The sequence below is a fragment of the Monopterus albus genome, unplaced genomic scaffold, assembly GCF_001952655.1.
Source record: "Monopterus albus unplaced genomic scaffold, M_albus_1.0 scaffold99.1, whole genome shotgun sequence".
Taxonomy (NCBI): Eukaryota; Metazoa; Chordata; class Actinopteri; order Synbranchiformes; family Synbranchidae; genus Monopterus; species Monopterus albus.
Genome location: NW_018127979.1, coordinates 3984309 through 4002722, shown reverse-complemented (window position 1 = coordinate 4002722; position 18414 = coordinate 3984309). Strand labels below are relative to the sequence as shown.

Here is an 18414-nt window from a genome sequence, read left to right as displayed (position 1 = left end):
CATTCCCCCGGAGGAGCTGGAGGAAGTGTCTGGAGAGAGGGAAGTCTGGGCATCTTTGCTTAGACTGCTGCCCCCGCGACCCGGTCCCGGATAAGCGTAGGAAAATGGATGGATGGATGGTATATATATGCAAATTGGTGTATGTGCTGTAGAATGTGGTCAACACCTCCATAATGCTTTCAAACATGCCATTATCAGTGCAATAGTGCCGCCCTGTGTGTGAAACCCGTAGAAACCAATGGTATTTTTAAATTACAAACATGTTTTCTTTTCTTTCAGGAGCTGCAGAGCAAGAGCAAAGTGTGTGCCAATGTGTTCTGTGGGGCTGGCAGAGAGTGCGCTGTCAGTGAGAAGGGAGAGCCCAGCTGTCTGTGCATAGAGGTTAGTGTTGGGGGCATGGCTCTGCAGCTCAGCTGGTGTCACTGCAACTGTGTATTTCTGATCTGAAATCTTATGCAACCACAAGTTTGCCTCATGGTGATTTAAATGCAGTTTTGTAATATGTATCATATAAAGTGTCAAGACAATCTCAGAACTAGATTTTGACAAAGGCACCCTTTTCAAGATAAGGTACTAAAGCAGGGCCCTTCTTTGGGGCCCAGGCGATACCATGCTTTAGTAGTCCACATTCTCAGATTCCCAAACTTAATTGCACTTAATCAGATTTCTATAAAACAATTGCCACTACTGAGGGGAATACCAACTCTTTCAGATCATTTGGCTCAGCTGAGCAATGAGATGACTCTTTTGACTCCCAAACAGCTTTTCACTTATGTAACACTTAGGGCTTTTGTAATTCAGCCGGATTTGGCAATATTTTGACCTATGATTGGTATGCGTGCACATACAGTATATCACTTAAATTATTCAGTATAATTATATTCAACTTGTAATTTCCAGAATACAGTTATGTTTAGTATCACTAATTGCCACACAGTAAACTTTGAGTTTTGGGGGTTCCTGATGAACTTGTCTGCCTCACCCACACAGTTATCCAATCTTGGTGGTGACATCACTTCTTCTTCTAATTTCCAGAGCTGTAAGCCCCACAAGAGGTCAGTGTGTGGCAGCAATGGTAAGACGTACAGAAATCACTGCGAGCTCCACAGAGATGCCTGTCTGACTGGCCTGAAGATCCAAGTGGCCCATGATGGACACTGCCTGGGTACAGCACCAGCATTAGTACCAATGCACAAGATAAAACTGTTGACAAAACTGTTCTACCACACAGTCCATTAGTCTCACATCTCAGCAAATTAAGTTTGCCCAGTGCTGAAGTGTCCTAGATGTTTTCTGTTAATATGCAAAGACCAGAACAAAACACCTAATATGTCCGCTTTAAGGATTTGTCATCTGTGTTCATAGGCTTGTCAGTAGTGTTGTCAGCTGCTGTTTCAAGGTCACTTTTAATATCACATTAGCGACCACAATAATATAAGCATTAATAATTAAAAAATGTTCTCATCAAGGGCAATGAAATGCCCAGATAGTCCAGGGTATTTCATCTAATGGAGGTACCAAATTTGAATAGGGTGCAAGACTGTGTCATTTCTGTTCATTATATATATGGCAATGACAATAATGTAGTAGAGGTTGAATAAAACACTCAACAGTCTTTCTATGAAGGGATGCACAAGGCCAGTATTTTTTCTCCTAGTGCTCATTGTGATACCTCAGTTCAGGGTATCTGCAGATATCAAGTACCAATGCTTGAGCAACCAGTGCTCTGTTGTTACTAAAAAGCAGAGTGCATAAATCTCTATGGAATCAGTTTTATGTAAGATAATGTGAGGAGACCAGGCACTGCTGTGGCACTAAATGGCGGCCTGCCATTACTGAATTAATTTGCCAAGTAATTAAGTTCTAATGTTATTGACCAAGATACTGTATTTACTATAGATTTGTCTTTATACTAATATCTGTAAGTATACTGCACACTGCCATTAATACCAATCCAGCATATCAGATTAGTGTATTTCTGTTCCTAAGTGTTGTGTTGTTAGGAATCATGTGAAGTGCAGGAGGGAAGCTCAAATATTAAAGTCCAGCTTTGTTATTGCTTGGTTCAGCATTGGCTCGATACAGACAGTAGGTTCTGTGCTTTATTATCCCAACATGACTATCTGCTGGCCTTTTCTACTCTAATTGACCTGCTCTCTGAACTAGCCCATATTCACAGAACTGATAGCTGGGGTGACTAGGTTGACAGGCAACCATATAAGTCACTGCACTGAGCTGATCATCAGTTATGTCACACTGTCCTCTTTACAGACCTTTGACCAAGTACAAAGCAAAAGCTATGTTTATCTTGATTAATCTGGATCATGTCAAAATAATTCAGCTGATTTTTTTTTGGCTTAAATATATTCTTTTCCTCTTTTTTTTATAAATCACCCATAGAGAAGAAAACAGATCAACCAGCTGCCAGTCCAGGTGAGTTTTGTGGTGTGTGTGCATGCTTGCTCCTGCGCATATACAGACAGGTGACAAATTAAAGTAAAAACCAAGTGTCTTAGTAAAGTGCTGGGCCACCATGTGCCACCAGAACAGCTTCAGTGCTCTTTGACATTCTACAAATCTGAATTCTACTGGAGGGATGAACATCATTCTTCCAAAAGATATTCCCTCATTTGGTGTTTGAATGATGATGATGAAGAATATTACACATTGGTCCAAAATCTCCCATGGGTGTTCAACTGGGCTGAGATCTGGTGACTGTGAAGGCCCTAGTGTATGATTCACATCATTTTCATACTCATCAAATCTTTCTCCTTATGGATGGGGGCATTGTCATCCTGGAAGAGAGCACTTATTCTTTTTTTTTATTTGTCACCAAGATGTACATATATGTGTTAATGAAATTATGTTTTAAAGACTTAAAAGTATTCACAATATAAGTTGGCCCACATAAATTCAGGATTATTTTTTGATTTAGATCATGGTTCACAGATGTATTAAATTTGAACTATTATGTTCCTGTGCTAGAACATAGTGGTCCTGATTCCAATAAACTATAAAAATGAGCTTCAAATTGTTATTGTCTTCTAAATAATCTGAGACACTGTCAGAGTGTTGTTAACCTCGTTCTTCTGAGTCAAATAATGACGTATGCACAAAAGGACAGAGGTCACCAGTGAAACAGCTTGTGAGATAGAGTTCATCCTTCGGATTATTTATTAATTCTGCTGACCTATGGGACTGTTGCAGTGGTATGCTATGCTGCTGATCGCAATGAGCTGAGGAGTCGGGTGATCCAGTGGCTGCAGACTGAGGTTGTCCCAGACGGCTGGTTTGTCCAAGGATCCAACTTCTCTGACACCCTGTTGAAATACTTCAAGGTGGGCTTCTTTCCTCTGTTGGGGTGCACAAAGACAGAGTGCGCTGTGGTCTCTGTTAGTGCACAGCAATGATCTTACATTCTTTTTATAGACTAGCCCAGTTTATTTATCCACGTGGGCCCTCATCTTTAAAGCTGCCCCAGACTGTATCTAATTACTCATGTCACAGTTGATGGTTATAGGATCTTTGTCCTGTGGAGGAGGACCCCACCACCCTGTGGGCTGACATGTGTGGCATTAGTGCAGAAGAGCAGAAGGCTCTAGGAACACTTTGATTAAACAGCAGTATTTATTCATCTAGTGTTCCCCATCATAAAAGGTGCTGCACATTTAGAGAATATACTTAATGATGCCTTTATATAACATCTCATGAATGTTTCCACCAGCAAAATACATGGCTATATAATGGGTTTTTAATGATCTAAAAGGTCCACTGTCATTACTGGCAAACTATTTGCAAAGGCTTTGTTAGAGGCTGCATTATAAACCCAATACATTAGATTAACACCCACCAAGCAGCTCTGATGTTAACTCAGTGTGACCAGTGAATAAACATTTATGCTAAAAATGAGTATATGAATTGAATTTTGCATGTAGCCCTGCACCCACTTCTGCTCCAGTCCCACTTTAAAATATTACTGAATAAATACAGGCTGTAAGTAGAGCTAGTACTGGGGGTGCTCATGCCAAATTGAAATCCCTTAGCATCAGAGTTACAGGTGATTGTCATGGCAACTGTTGTCCTCTTTCTCTGGAAGTGGCTGCTAATTTACTGGCTGCCTGGACTGACCTTTTTAAAAGAAACATCAGTGCCTTCTTTCTGAGTAATATTTCTAGTAATCATGCTCACATGTTCATATTCTACCATTTGTAGACATTAACTGTACCTTTCCTATGTTTCTGCAGTCATATGACAATGGTGACTCTCAGATGGACTCCACAGAACTCCTCAGATTCATCCAGCACAACGAGTCAGTCGCGGAGTTGCAGTCTTACGCAGACCAGGAGAGCAACAGGCTGCTCAGGTTGGTGTGACTCATATGCTGTGGCTTTCACGGTCAGTTGAATACCTTTGGGAGATTTTGGAGCAACGTGTCAGACGGCGTCTCCACTACTATCATCAAAACACCAAGTGAGGGAATATCTCTTGGAAGAATGGTGTTCATCCCTCCAGTAGATTTCAGAGACTTGTAGAATCAATGCCAAGGCACACTGAAGCTGTTCTGGTGGCACATGGTGGCCCAGCACTTTGATAAAATACTTTATGTTGGTTTTTCCTTTCATTTGTCACCTGTCTGTATCTGTGTGCTGTGGTGCTATTTTAAGGTATGCGGTGTAAGTCAACAAACCCTATCTGGGCCAGTGCACACTTTACTGAAGGCCTCCTGTGGGAGCCCACATTGGCATAAACACCTGTGCAATGTGGCATAAAACTCTCTAATTATCATTTCTACAGTGTGCTTTTTTTCTATGTCACATTATGAAACAGGTGATAACCATTTGGTGTTTGCATTAATGTGTGTGGATGTGTGTTTCCCAGGAGCCTGTGTGTCGATGCCCTCATTGAACTCTCTGATGAGAATGCTGATTGGAAGCTGAGCTTTGATGAGTTTCTCAACTGCCTGAAGCCTGGCTTCAATCCACCAGAGAAGAGTGAGCCTAAAGTGATAGTCTGTATACTCTGACATTATGTAACATAAAGTTACACACACAGCCACATACAGGTGTGGCTTTAAGTGCTGGTATCATGCCACTTCAAAAGAGAACATGCCATTTTGTCTGAGATCAGTTTCAACTAACAAAGATTATTGGAATCCAATATTCTCAATTCCATTTTTCATAGATGTTTGTGGGTCTTCCTCTTCTTCCTTGAAATCTTCTATCAGTTTTATTCTTCTTTTTTTTGGTTCTTTTTTTGACCATTCAAATCATTTGGTTCAGTCTGAGGTCAAGTTCGTCTTGCTGCCATGTTCAGGGAGGTTGACTACAGTCCCACTGACTCTAAAGCTGCAATGCTTGATACTTCTGTAGTCACAGGAGCATCAAGCTGCTTGGAGATGTTCTTATAGCTTTACCTTGATTACGCTTGGCAAATATTTTTTATCCTCATTGCCCCGATAACTGTCTTTTTTCTCTCTCTTGTTCATGTTATGTGGTGCATGCGAGGAGACCACTGAGGACTTTTCTCCATTTAAACAAGCTTAATGACTGATTATATGAATAAAGATACATGTGAGACAGTGGGCTGCTTGAAACATCACTACAATCTTCTTATGCAGCACCACTTCTAAGGTGTACCAATAATTTTTTCCAGGCCATTTAAGAATATTTTTGTAGAAAAGGTGAGAATTAACTCCTTTTTTATTCTACAGTGAACCAAAGGCATGCAGGCATGCCTTTTCACAAGAGTGGAGCATTATTTCAATGAGGTGTAGGGGTACTTTTAGCCATATCTTGATGCACTGACAAAAACTTAGTTAGGCAGTCCAGACTCCCAGCAAACTGTACCAGTGAATCTCACTGGAACTCTCTTGTAAATAGTTGGCAATGCAGCCAGAGCTCTCTTCAGCCCGCTTAGTCATTTGATGCCAATATATCTGGGACAAAGTTCACAGGAAGCCGAGGCATTCCTCCAACACAAAGAAAGCTTCCATTCACTATGAAGCATTGCATCCTGGAGCTTCACCACAGCCAAGGAAACATACATTTCTTTTTCTATGGTTGTGGGGACACTCAGTGACATGACATATAGTATTATTCCTAGCCATAAATCTCAACCTTACCCATTATAATCAAATGACTAACCTTAACCCTTACACACACACACACACACACACACACACACACACACACACACACACACACACGCACACACAATTTGGCCAGCCTGCTGTGGATTATTTGTTAAAACTCTAGCTTTATAACATATACCGTCTTCTTATGGTCACAAAAAATATTTTCAAACCTACAAGAGAGTTTTACTATACATCTTAAATGGTTGGAAATGTCTTTTTTTACATATAACATTTGACACACATGCTTAATTTCTGTTTATCTAAGGTGTTGACAGATTTTCTGACTTTTCGTTAGTAACACAAAACTAACCAAAGCAATGCATGTGATTTTAAAATTAAGCTACTGGATGAATGATGTGGCATTTTGACATAGTGACAAATCATGTTCATGGAAAGTGATAGCACTATAACGTTGTTCTGTTATCATCCTACTGTAGTCTGTTATCAGTGTTCTTAGCTGAATAGTCATGTCATGAAATATGCATTTCTGCAGAATGTGCCTTGGAGGATGAGACATACGAAGATGGAGCAGAGACCCAGGTGGAGTGTAACCGCTGTGTTTGTGCATGCGGCAACTGGGTCTGCACAGCTATGACCTGTACTGGTTAGTTAAAATACTGGAAATGATCTTTATACAATTTATCCTTTTGATTATTTTAATCAACTTGCACATGAAAACAAATACCTTGCAGCCATGGCGATTGATTGTTCTGTTATCTGTCCAGACAAAACTGCAGCTGTGGATGACTCAGCAGATGCTGGAGCAGAGATGACAGAGGAGGAGTGGAACCTCCGTGTGGCTGAGCTCAACAAACACCAGGTCTGTGTTTGTAATTTGAAAAAGCCCTGGAAACATTAAAGATTGTAATGTAATTATATTTTTATCAATATAAATCAGGGGCACATTCCACAGTTTCTCTACACAAAAGGAAAAAAGATCTGGCTACATTTACAACTTCTAAAGTATATTTCAAAGCTTCATCACTGCCCACTGCTCATTGGATTCCACTTGGTGATAAGATCCATGTAATATCAGTGACGTGAGCCAAAACCCAAGTGTCTGCTTTTAGATTCCTTTAGGATACAACTTTGATTAATTGCAGTGTCTTTCAGGACAAAGAGTATTTGAATCAAACTGCTCAGCCAGCACAATGCAATTCACAGAGGAATTGGAAGGTGTAACTTTTTATGTGACTGTGTACCAATCGAACACCGCTCAGTGAGCCTGGGTATCAGCAGCTTTATGACTCCTGGCAGGAAAAGTGAAACAATATTAAAACCTGTGAAATAAATAGGTCAATTTATTTGTCTGGCCCAATATCACAAATTTACCTCAAGGGGCTTTACAGTCTGTATAGCAGATTCATGACTCAAATGGGGGGGGGGGTTTAATGGGAAAAATGTTTGTGAAATTAGATCAATAAAACTATAAGATGACCATGACTATGATACTGAGTATATGCGGTAAAAAGAAGAGTCAACAGGCAGGTTGGATTGTGGGTAATGTAGGAGCCAGGATTTGAAAACTAAGGGGAATGCTTGGAATAAAAACGATAATACTTCTGGTTCTGCTGTAATGATTTTGATAGTTTTGTTATAGGAGTACAATGCAGGTTTATTAATTACTCAGCCTGTTATAATATATGACAATTATGGAAACATGCCTGAAAGTCAGTTCACTTAGAACAGAGTGGGCTAATTTTGTCAGTGTTATAGAAACAAGTAAAAGAATTGATAAAAAAATAAGTATCACTGTGTATTTCACATAAGGTCTTGAAGACCTACATACTCTTCCTAAATATATCCTCCTTTATCAAAACAGATGTATAATGTGTCTGAGCAAACAGTAGCAATTGTCTAATAGCAGTTGTATAACAATTAAAAACAAGTATTACCACAGCCTCCAACCAGTTCTATGTACAACATGCAACCTGTCTAGATGGATATTGCCATTTTACAACCTCTTTAACCTAAGAATTAAGTTGTAAAAACCTATTTCTGAAACCTGTACAGTCTCACTGACCTTAAACGTAAAGAGTAGATTACTGTTTTATGGCATGTCTGCTGTTGTGCGTGCTCTCTTATATATCTGTATGAGAGCATGAGGGTCACAAGGTAGCACGAGGGCTCCAGCACGAGGCCATAGCTGATTCAGCAAGTAGATGTATTGCAGTCAAGAAGGGCAGCTCATAATGCCACTGTAAACAAACATGAGTTTTTTTACAGTGTAAAACTCCCTATGCTGTAAATTCATCACGAGGCCCTGGCTTCAAAATACAGTTTTGATTTTAAGGAATAAAGGGTGACATCTGTACAGTATTTGTATTAATAATTAAGAAAAAATTAATGTTATACTGTATGTTATAATTCACTTTTCTGTAATTTTTCAACATTTAAAAACAGGAAACAGCTGAGAAGATGAAGAGCAGCACAAAGGATGCCTAAGTAAAGATGCAGCGAAGGAGAGGAAGCACGCAATCACCCTTCTTCTATACTTGATTTATCTTGCGGCCGTGTGTTGTTATTAAACGGACTCGGTCATGGTTCTCAGCTATGTTAATTATTATACATTTTTACAGTGTTTATATGTTTGCGTGGATGTCTATTAGACTGAGGGGCTAGCATTGATTATTATAGGATTCCCTTGTGTTCAGTACTGTCATTTTTGATTGTATTACTGTGTCCCTACACTAGCCCTGGGGCTATTTTTACTACAATCCGTATATTTTTACAGTTATTATAAAATAAATTGTCAAGTTGTTACTGTTTTAGAATATGGAAGTCACTGTTTGAGAAGGTAGTTATGTTAGGAACTTGGAGAACCTACCTGATGAGAAGAGGCAACTGTTGGAGCACAAAGAAAGCTCACTAGTTGACACCTGGTGCAGCATGTTTCTCCACACCTTCATAGGATAGCAGTTTGATTTGAAAATGTGGGATAAGAGGGTAAAGCTACTAGTGATACTGTTTTTGTTGCATTTACTGCCACAGTAGGCTACTACTTGAACAGTGCACTTCTCTTTCTTTCTTTCTAGCTTTCTTAGACATAGTTTATCACAAGCCTGACATTTGTTTGTATCTTAGTGCTAAAGTAATAATTTTGTTGCAAAAAAGTTCTGCAAATTGTTTTTATGTACAGTGTATTATTGGCTTGAGTGGAAACTCACCTTGTTCCCATGTTATGCTCAGTCCAGCTCTCTCTTGTGATTTTTGGTTAAACATTTCCTTGTCTGTGTCTTATATAACTGAGACAAAGGCATAGCAGCTCAGCTTTCAGTGTGATGCAGCACAACTGCACCCAGGTGAGGCCTGATCTGAGCATAGCATGGTGAAATCTGAAACCAAAGTCTTGATGAAGTGTTTAAATGATGTACAAAACTCTCCAGGTAAAACATTACTCTGGACCCAGCAACAACACTATACCTGTGCTTTCAAACTCACTCTAACAGAAGGATTAGCCTCACTGTCATTTAAAGTAGTTTAGAAACATCAGTAACTGGGTGCTTATAAAGCATGTGTGTGATTGAGTGTGCTGTTAAAAGCGTGATGCTGAGAGTAGTTTTGTCTGTCAAATGTGTTTATTTGTTTAAATCCTGTATCTTAATTGAGAGGTTTGACAATAAAAAATCAGTGCCTTAGACCTGCAAGATGTAGGTTTCAACCTTTGCCTGCACATAGGATATTATGCCATGTGGCATAGCAAGAATGAGTTTGCTTTGCTGATGTTTAGCAGTAAACTAGTGCTTTGTGACTTGTTCCTTGATAAATGTCCATGTGAACGTTGCATTTTTAGGTTCCAGGTACAGTAAATCTTTATATTCCACTTAAGGTGCAGAGTCTGTAAAGAATATGTACGTATGCCAATAAAGCCCATACACCACAACACAGCTGTCACTTTGTTTTGTGTGCTTTTATTTGCCAAATTTCAATTTCAAATACTAAGTAAAAGAAGGAGTTTTTTGTTAGACAACAATAAATAGTAGTGTTTATTAACTGAGATTCCCCATTAGCTATGGCATAGCCTCAACTGACTAAGAAAGTAGTACAGAGCTATTGCTGCTGTTATAGTAACTTTATTGTTTTATTTCTGCTATTTTATGATTCTATTTTTTTGCCACTGAATGCATCACTATCCTTCCTGCTTGATATTTTGCATTCAGTGCATTTTATTACGAAGAGCTTTCACATTTTGTCTAGAACAATTAAAATACTTTGTCTAATAACATAATGCATTTTCAGACTCATTATGTAGCGTAAGTAGTATGTAGTGCTTTAGCTAATTCAAGTGGCACAAGTCTACACATTTACTAGTATTTACAGTCAGAAACAGTTTCTCCAATCTGTAGTAATCAGTATATATTCAAGTAGCCTAAACCTTACTTCCTATTTGTGTGGTTTACTTGTAAAGTAACATGAACAGCGACAGTACTATGAATAGGTCTGAATATAGTAGGCGGGGCCCAGTTATCCTGTGCCTTTATGCCATTCTGTGCACGATCTGTTCAGTCAGCAAAGCGTTGCACAACACAAGAGGGATGTTGCATAATGGCATATGGCACGCGTCATTTCGCCACCATTCTCCGCTTATGCAAAACTTAATACCTAAATAACCCCAATTTCATCGAGCAACGTGGTGGTAGACCGTTATAAAAACCTCAGTATACTGTGCCATAAAACACTTCACTTGAAAGTTTTGCAATTAGACGGATTTGGAGACTAACCAATCAACGGTTGGCCGGGCGGGATTTTTGAAAGGACTAGCCAATCTGTGAAAACAGGAGCAAATATTTTCCTCAAAGACGGACTGTGCTGTGGGACAGCTGGTCGGCTTTCCATGTAGTTACATATGGCTACAGCCGTTTGTCCTCACTACTAAATTAACGTTACATTTGCACTAGCGATGAGGTTAAATGTTACGGATAAGTGTAAAGAAATATTGACGTTCTTCATGTTGAAAGTAGACGGTAGGTTCTGGAGCTAATTCTCTTTTCGGCCGTCAGCAAAACTTTTGCGGGTATTTTTTATTCAGAGTGCAAATTTACGGTAAAGTGACCAAAATGGGGAGTTACGAAGATGCGGGGGCAGCAGGCGACGTCGTACTTGATTATTCACATTTGAGTTTGAACACTTTTAACGTTGACAGCATCAGTGACGAGAGGAAAAGGGACGCCAAGCAGCTCTACCTGAGCTACAACCGGCTAGCCTCGCTCCCCTCGTCGGTCAGCCTTTTTTGCAAACTCGAGTTTCTGGACATCAGCAACAACGGTCTGGTGGATATCTGCGATGGCATCACGCGACTGACCAGACTGAAGACACTCGTAGCCAAGAACAACCGCCTGGACGAGTTTTCGCTGCCCAAGGAGTTCGGATCTCTGCAGCTGGAGACGCTGAACTTTAGTGGAAACCGATTTGAGGAGATCCCACTTCAGTGTATGAAACTGCTGCGTCTGCATTCGCTCTCACTCGGCGGAAACAGACTGAAAAGCATACCTGCAGAAATAGAAAATCTGACCAGGTAGGTACACCCAGAATCTTCTAGTGTATATATGTATGTATGTAAGCATTGGCTAACTTAGCACTATCATTAAAAGTCAAAATAACTATTACAAGATGTCCAAGGAGTAGATGTTGGTCGACGTAATGTACACGTAACAGTTAGCCTAATAGCTAGACTGTATAACCTAGCTATAGGTGAGCTAGTGTGCCGTTTAGCCTAGCTAGCTATCTTAAACTATGTTCCACAGTCACTTGTAAGTTAACGTTACTTGCTGTAGTTACCTACTGTTTAATATACTCTTAGCACTGGTGGTGACTTGTAAGGGAGACGCAATTTGAAGGAGACCTTGAGCTTTGGGAAATTGTGATGATTATTTAACCATTTTCTGACATATATTTACCAGATGAATAAACAGCTAATCAAGAAAATAATCAGCAGATGGCAAGATGCATACGCTCCAGGTACTGAGCATCAATAGCAGACGTTCATCCTGACTTCTAAAATGTCTGGAGCTGTCTTGGTTTGCATTTGCTCCAGTCAGCATTTATCTGTTGCATAACTTATCTGTGTGCTACATCTGCCTTGAACCTAATTTTATCAGCTGTGCCCGAGAACGTATTGTAAACTCACTTTCCGCACACGCTGTTTCACAGTAGTGAGAGGAATTGACGCACTTATTTAACTTGGCAAGGATCTTTATAGCAGTGTTTATAATATCCTTGACAGTCACATTGGCAATCTGTAGCATGAACATGTCATTTAAATGCAGGTTTGTAGGTTTAGTGGTATTTAGTTTGCTACTGCTTCTACCTTATTTCAGTGTACCACTTTTATTTCTGGTGAGTTTAACATGTAAACATCATGGTTCATGAGTGAGCAGGTAATTATTTACTTAAACTGTTTCAGTAACTGTCCACAAGTAGTTTTTGGAAATCTACAAACTCACAGTAGCTATTAATGGCAAGAAAGTAGAAGTGCCATGGAAGACGTGGGAAATAAGTTGGATAATTTAGTAAAATGTATTAAAGTGAATGAACAAAACATTGCACCAAGTAACGGCAGAGACACTGCTGTGTGTGGTCACACAGGGGTAGGATAGTGTGTCAGTGGGGCCAACAGTATTCTGTAAAGAAAAGCAAAGTAGAACAAAACATAAGTTGTGATCAAATAGACTGGAGGATCAAAACAAGGGTCAAAGTAAAAATTGAGGGCATCTTGATTTGCTACCAAGTCTACATGTTTACTAGCTGGAGCTGGTCAGTTGTCTGCACAGAAAATATACTAATGAATATACATTTAAGTACAACTAGAAACCAATCTAATTGATTATGTGTGTAAGTTTGTATCGGCTTTTTAAATCTGGACATAGTGTTCCCTATTCCTCTTTGCAAAACTGTGTAGGTCATATCATGTTTTATGATTCAGCTGAAGTGTTACATTATGTCACCTCTTCTGAAATAGACTGAGGTTTGGACTCTGACTCGGCTGATCTGGAGGGATGTTATCAAGCAGAATAGGAGTACTGAGCTTTATCGTGAAATACCTGACGTGGTCAGCTGAAAAACCTCTTGCATAAGAAAAGATAACCCCTTAGTGCTGTTTGGTGCTCTGCTTTGCTCAGGTTGTTCCCCCCCCCCCCAGTGTTAGTAGACAGTAAGCGTGACCTCTAATTGTGATAAATGTGTACATTTATTTTGTCTTCTCTTTAGAATAGAGTAGTATGAGGTGCTGCTGGGGAGGAGCCTTTTAGTCTCTCTGGTATGTTTTCACACTTTGTCATGCAGATGTGAAACTTGATTTATAAAAGAGGATTTCCCACTTTTAGAAACAATTTAGAGAAGTAAGCCAGGACTAACCTCTGGTTTTGCATAATGAAGCATCTCTCAGGACAATAGCATTGTTGTTTTTAAGTGCTGACTGTATTTAAAAATGGACACGTGTCACCACTTATTGCCACTATGCAAAATTTGAAGCCAAAATATTTGAACTGGGGGGTTGCCATCCTACATTTGTGATTCATTAACCAGATTCTGCTCGGTAACGACCAGGGGTCAGTCATCCAAAAATACACATGTTTCTATATCCTCAAATAACTTGTTAAAAACAGTGACCAGTTGTAGACAAAGTGGTGTGATATCTACCTAAAAAGACAAACATCACCTTTGGGAAACATTTATTTGATTGTGTGTGTGTGTGTGTGTGTGTGTGTGTGTGTGTGTGTGTGTGTGTTTGTTGAATTGTTAGTTTGGCTCCTGTCCCATCCACGAACAGAGAGGACAGGGTTTAACGGGGTGGAACCAGTCCGCAGGGGGGCTACCGACCGCTGGCTTCACTTCTGGGAGCTGTCACGTCGTCAGTCTTTATTTACGGACTTTTTAAGTCATTGTCTTGGATCTTAGGTTGAAACTTCCAGTTCTCTTTCAGAGTCTAGCAGACTTTCCCCACATTGTTTCTGCATTTACTGCACTTATCTAACTCTACCTTCACGAAGCTTCCAGAACACAATGCGTCTCTGGTTATGTGGTGTGTATTAGAATGGCCTTTTCTTCTGCTGTACTTCATAATCGTTAGCTAGTGTGTGAGTTTTTATTAAGTTATTTCTCCTCTGCCACTTCAGCTGAATCTGCAGTTGCCTGCTGCAGTCTTTCCCACTTCAGTTGTGTAACCTTGTGGCTCCTTTTAAAGGGTACATTGGCTTCTACGATCTATGATTTTGTCATTCAACGATTTTTTTTTTCATGGCCAGTGCTGGAAATTCTGAATCTCAAAATATAGTCCAAGCTTGGGTTAATAATACCATGTAACTGTATAATACTGACCTAAAATAACAGCAGCCTTGTCTTTATGTGTATAGAGAAGAAACATCATCCCAGTGTATGTTTGGATGGAATGTCCAGGGGGAAAAGGTGGCGGGTTTGGTTATTTGTGAAAATTACGTTTGTATATTGTCCCCATAAGTAACCATTCAGAATCTGATGGCTGGTTTGTGTCACTGTGTCGGTGATCTGACCCTGAGTGTCTCAGTCCTGGCTCTGCTTGCTCAGTGGTCAGCCACCAGGAACAGTTTAAAGCGCTGTGTCATCAGTTCGAGCAGGCCTCATCTTTTGCTGATCAGCCATCCATTGCAGCCCACCCCTACCCTTCTGTGTACTCCATGTCCCCATTGACCTACCAGGGCCCTTTATTGTCAACCATGAGTACAACAGTTTTACTGTCTAGTGATATTTCATGCGGTGGTTTAAGGTCACCACATAAATAATCTAGTTTGTCTGATGTTAGGTTTGTACACTCGTAGTGGGATGTATAAATGCTGTACAGTACAAAAATTGTCCTCATGATCTGAGATAATTTTGGACTTTTAGTGTCTGTTCATCACCTTTTTTTGTTTTTTAAGTGGTGCCTCAGACTAATGTAGACTCCTGAAACACAAGAACAACCACACCAACTCACGAGTGTGATACCATGCCTCTTGAACTCCCCCTTGTGGTGTGTGAGTTTTAACTTGGGGAAACTCAGCAGACCAGAGCCCGTTATCTTTCATAGCATCTTTACCCTCTAAAATATAAACACCACCACAACAATGACAGTATAGCAAATGTAAGTACACACTGCAGGTGTTGCAGCTTCTAAAAACCATGCATTGCTAAAAGAGAACCACAGCTTGTTGTTTTGTAGGGGTTTAAAGTACTGTTTTTATATCTGGGCATTTAGCACCAAAACAAACCTAAATATTATGTGAAAATCTCAGTTATATTTCACTTTGTTAAGCTTATTCAGTATTTTCTAAGCATGTAAGTTGATTTAGAATGAACCCTTTTGCTGTCATGTTTCTGTCAGTCTAGAGCTGTTGTATCTGGGTGGAAACCTCATCTCAGCCATTCCTCCTGAAGTGGCTAATTTGCCCTACCTCACCTACCTGGTGCTATGCGACAACCGCATCCAAAGTATTCCACCGCAGCTCACCAGGTAACTGCAGCACTCCACCACTGTCCTACCAGTTTAGTCTGAAGCATATAATATCCTCAGATTATAAAAAAAGCTAGAATTGTACGTGTTCTTTCCCTTGCACATTCCTGTAAGTGTATTTTGCATGTGGAAACAAAGTACCTTTCAGTCCCCTGTACTCCAGACTCCACTCGCTGCGATCTTTAAGTCTCCACAACAACTTGCTCACTTACCTGCCGAGGGAGATCCTCAGCCTGGTGCACTTGCAGGAGCTCAGTCTTCGAGGCAACCCACTGGTGGTGCGCTTTGTTAAGGAGATGACCTATGACCCCCCCTCACTGCTGGAGTTGGCAGGACGTACAGTTAAGAGCCGAAATATTCCCTACTCCGCCTGCGACCTACCCTCAAATCTGCTGCGCTACCTGGACCTGGCCAGCAAGTGTCCCAACCCTAAGTGTGCCGGTTAGACACTTTTTTTTTTTTTTTTTTTTTCCACCCTGTATGAAGAAAATGCGGATTGATGTTGAGTGGATATAATGTGTGAAATATTAGGAATTGTTTATTCTTTGTTTGTTTGTTATCAAGCTTTTAAAAATGGCTTTTTATGCCTGTTTTTGATAGGGGTTCCCAAACATTTTGGCTTCTGGCCCTTTAAAATGAAAGTGTACTTATCTCCCACAGTTGGTGACCCTATCACCAGCTGTTACCAATTCAACCAAAAAAAGGATAACTGTCCTGTACTTGTCTTTCCCTTTACTGTTGGCTGTTTGGTTCTGTGGTCTTACATCTGAGTTTGTGAAGGTGTTGTCATACAGAACAATACAAGTCACTGACCTACCTCCTTGTGTTTCCTGTCACGCTCCACTTTCTCCAGGCGTCTACTTTGATTCATGTGTGCGCCAGATCAAATTTGTGGACTTCTGCGGAAAGTACCGGCTGCCCCTCATGCACTACCTGTGCTCCCCAGAGTGCACCTCTCCCTGCAGCTCCAACCCCCAGAGCGACGCAGAGTCAGAGGATGAGAGAAGTGTGCCCACTGACCGCCTGCAGAGGGTTCTTCTGGGATAGTAGGACACCGAGGAGCCTCTGACCCTTGTCGGCATGTCACTGTGTTCAGCATTTTCAGAGACATGATTGTCAAACATGTTGATCAATTTTATGGACTTATGGTAAGGACTCTGCTCCTTCTCAGTGCGCATCGCTCTACATAACATGAGTAAAGGACGTCATTTCCTATGTAGCCATGCAGAGCTGCAATTCCAGCCTGTCAGTCTTGACTCATCAAAGTGCTGCTCTGTCGGTTGAGCACAGGGGGGCAGCAAAACCCTTGTTTGAACTCTGAAGACTGGAAGCGTGGCAGGATTATTTCCCTTTGTAGGGCAGCATACTTTATCTTTATATATAACTCTTGGTACTTTTTATTAGCTGTGGCACATTACTCTGCATGTTTTGGTTTTTTTTTTTGTGTGGTTTTTGTTTTTGTCCAACTGCTGGAAAACGCACATCAATTTTCGTCTATTTCTTCAACCGAGTAATCATCAGAGCTGCTATGCTAACTAAGAAAATAGTCTGTAGGTTTTTTTTTCCCCAAGTATGTCAACAGAAGTTATGACTGTAGTTTTACACCACAGTACTTTAAACTGAGTGAGTGCAATGTATGAGATGGTCCTGTTTACACTGTGTGGTGTAATTAGACTGGCCCACACAATGTTAGAAGACTAAGATTTATCTGGGTTGTTTCAGCACAGTGATTATTGCTCCAGCATGATGCCATAGTTATTTTAAATGGACCCAGAATATGTGTTGTGTGCTTAGTTGGAAGAATGCTTGTCCAGGCTTACTCATAGGAAGTGGATGTGGGGTGGGCCATTCAGTGTTAGCACAGAAACAATAGCTATTCAGCAGAACACAGCAGCCTTCATATTTATCTTCAGGGCTGTCTCTTTTCTGAGCATAAACATATACTGTAGATCTGTAAATGGAGCCCACTGATATTTTCTGAATTCTTTTTGAGACTGAAACACCTTCATTTCAAGAGAGATGACAGTGTTTCTGTTCCTGGTTACATCTCTACTTCTACTTTTTCCTTGTGTGGCACGCTGGCAGATTTTATCGCTTCCCAGGAGTTTGTGCATTAGTGAGGAGGAAAAACTCCCCCAGACTTACATTAGAGTCTAATGTCTGGAAACAGACGCTCCTCTTTGTTACAGTAGCACCTACACTGGAGCGTTTGCTAAGTGCCTTACTGATGGTGACTTCTTCTAACAGTAAAACAGGGTAGGAAGAAATATGATACGCACCCTGAAATGTGACAATTACATTCTGAATTATAAAATCCTTTTAACATGATTTTTGTACTTGTCAGCGTAACCACACTAAAGAGTAAAATGACCTTTTATAACAAAATGTTAAACACACCTTTGCCAAATAGGTGACAAACAGAAAAAATATAGAATTGTTTGTACTTTTACCCCATTCAGATATTGATGTAGACTGTACAGTATATGTAGTAAACAATAAAGACTGATTGTACTGTCTTCTAAATGTTTTGGATTCTTGTGATTCCATTAAAGTGGTGTGTGTGTGTGATGTAGAAGAATAACTTTTACTAGTTTTGCTGTTTTATTAGTTTTTAATACCAGTTACTGAAAGACATTTATAGTGTTCTTTGTTGTTTTCTGTGCACAAGAGGTACAAATAGCGTGCCTTTACATGGACCGGTCCAATCATTTTGAAGTCTGAATTTGTCCAGGTTTCATTTGCATAAGAAGGTGGGTTCATGCTTGAGACTAACTAAATACCGAACAACCTTTCCTCTATCCTAGACCCAGGAGATGCC

At 40.2% G+C, this 18414-nt stretch overlaps 2 protein-coding genes across 3 annotated transcripts in view; both read left to right on the top strand.

The window, feature by feature from the left end:
- The window catches only part of fstl1b (follistatin-like 1b), a 23578-nt gene extending 13566 nt beyond the window's left edge, over nucleotides 1–10012 (top strand). Inside the window, exons 3-11 of the mRNA XM_020609477.1 lie at nucleotides 280–381; nucleotides 1036–1165; nucleotides 2401–2433; nucleotides 3208–3338; nucleotides 4245–4363; nucleotides 4879–4991; nucleotides 6627–6737; nucleotides 6859–6953; nucleotides 8537–10012. Coding sequence (XP_020465133.1) covers nucleotides 280–381; nucleotides 1036–1165; nucleotides 2401–2433; nucleotides 3208–3338; nucleotides 4245–4363; nucleotides 4879–4991; nucleotides 6627–6737; nucleotides 6859–6953; nucleotides 8537–8578 — 876 coding nt within the window. The 3' untranslated portion in view covers nucleotides 8579–10012. The remainder of the gene's footprint in view (nucleotides 1–279; nucleotides 382–1035; nucleotides 1166–2400; nucleotides 2434–3207; nucleotides 3339–4244; nucleotides 4364–4878; nucleotides 4992–6626; nucleotides 6738–6858; nucleotides 6954–8536) is intronic.
- Nucleotides 10013–10729: 717 nt separating this feature from the next.
- On the top strand, nucleotides 10730–18115 carry lrrc58b (leucine rich repeat containing 58b). Of its 2 annotated transcripts, none has more exons than XM_020609491.1 (4): nucleotides 10730–11648; nucleotides 15468–15596; nucleotides 15745–16037; nucleotides 16450–18115. In XM_020609491.1, exons 1-4 carry the CDS (start codon nucleotides 11191–11193, stop codon nucleotides 16641–16643), a joined length of 1074 nt encoding a protein of 357 aa, XP_020465147.1. In that variant the 5' UTR covers nucleotides 10730–11190; the 3' UTR covers nucleotides 16644–18115. The 2 variants fall into 2 exon arrangements, with proteins under 2 accessions (XP_020465147.1, XP_020465148.1); XM_020609492.1 differs by having other exon boundaries at nucleotides 10738–11648; nucleotides 15760–16037.
- The last annotated feature ends 299 nt before the right edge of the window (nucleotides 18116–18414 follow it).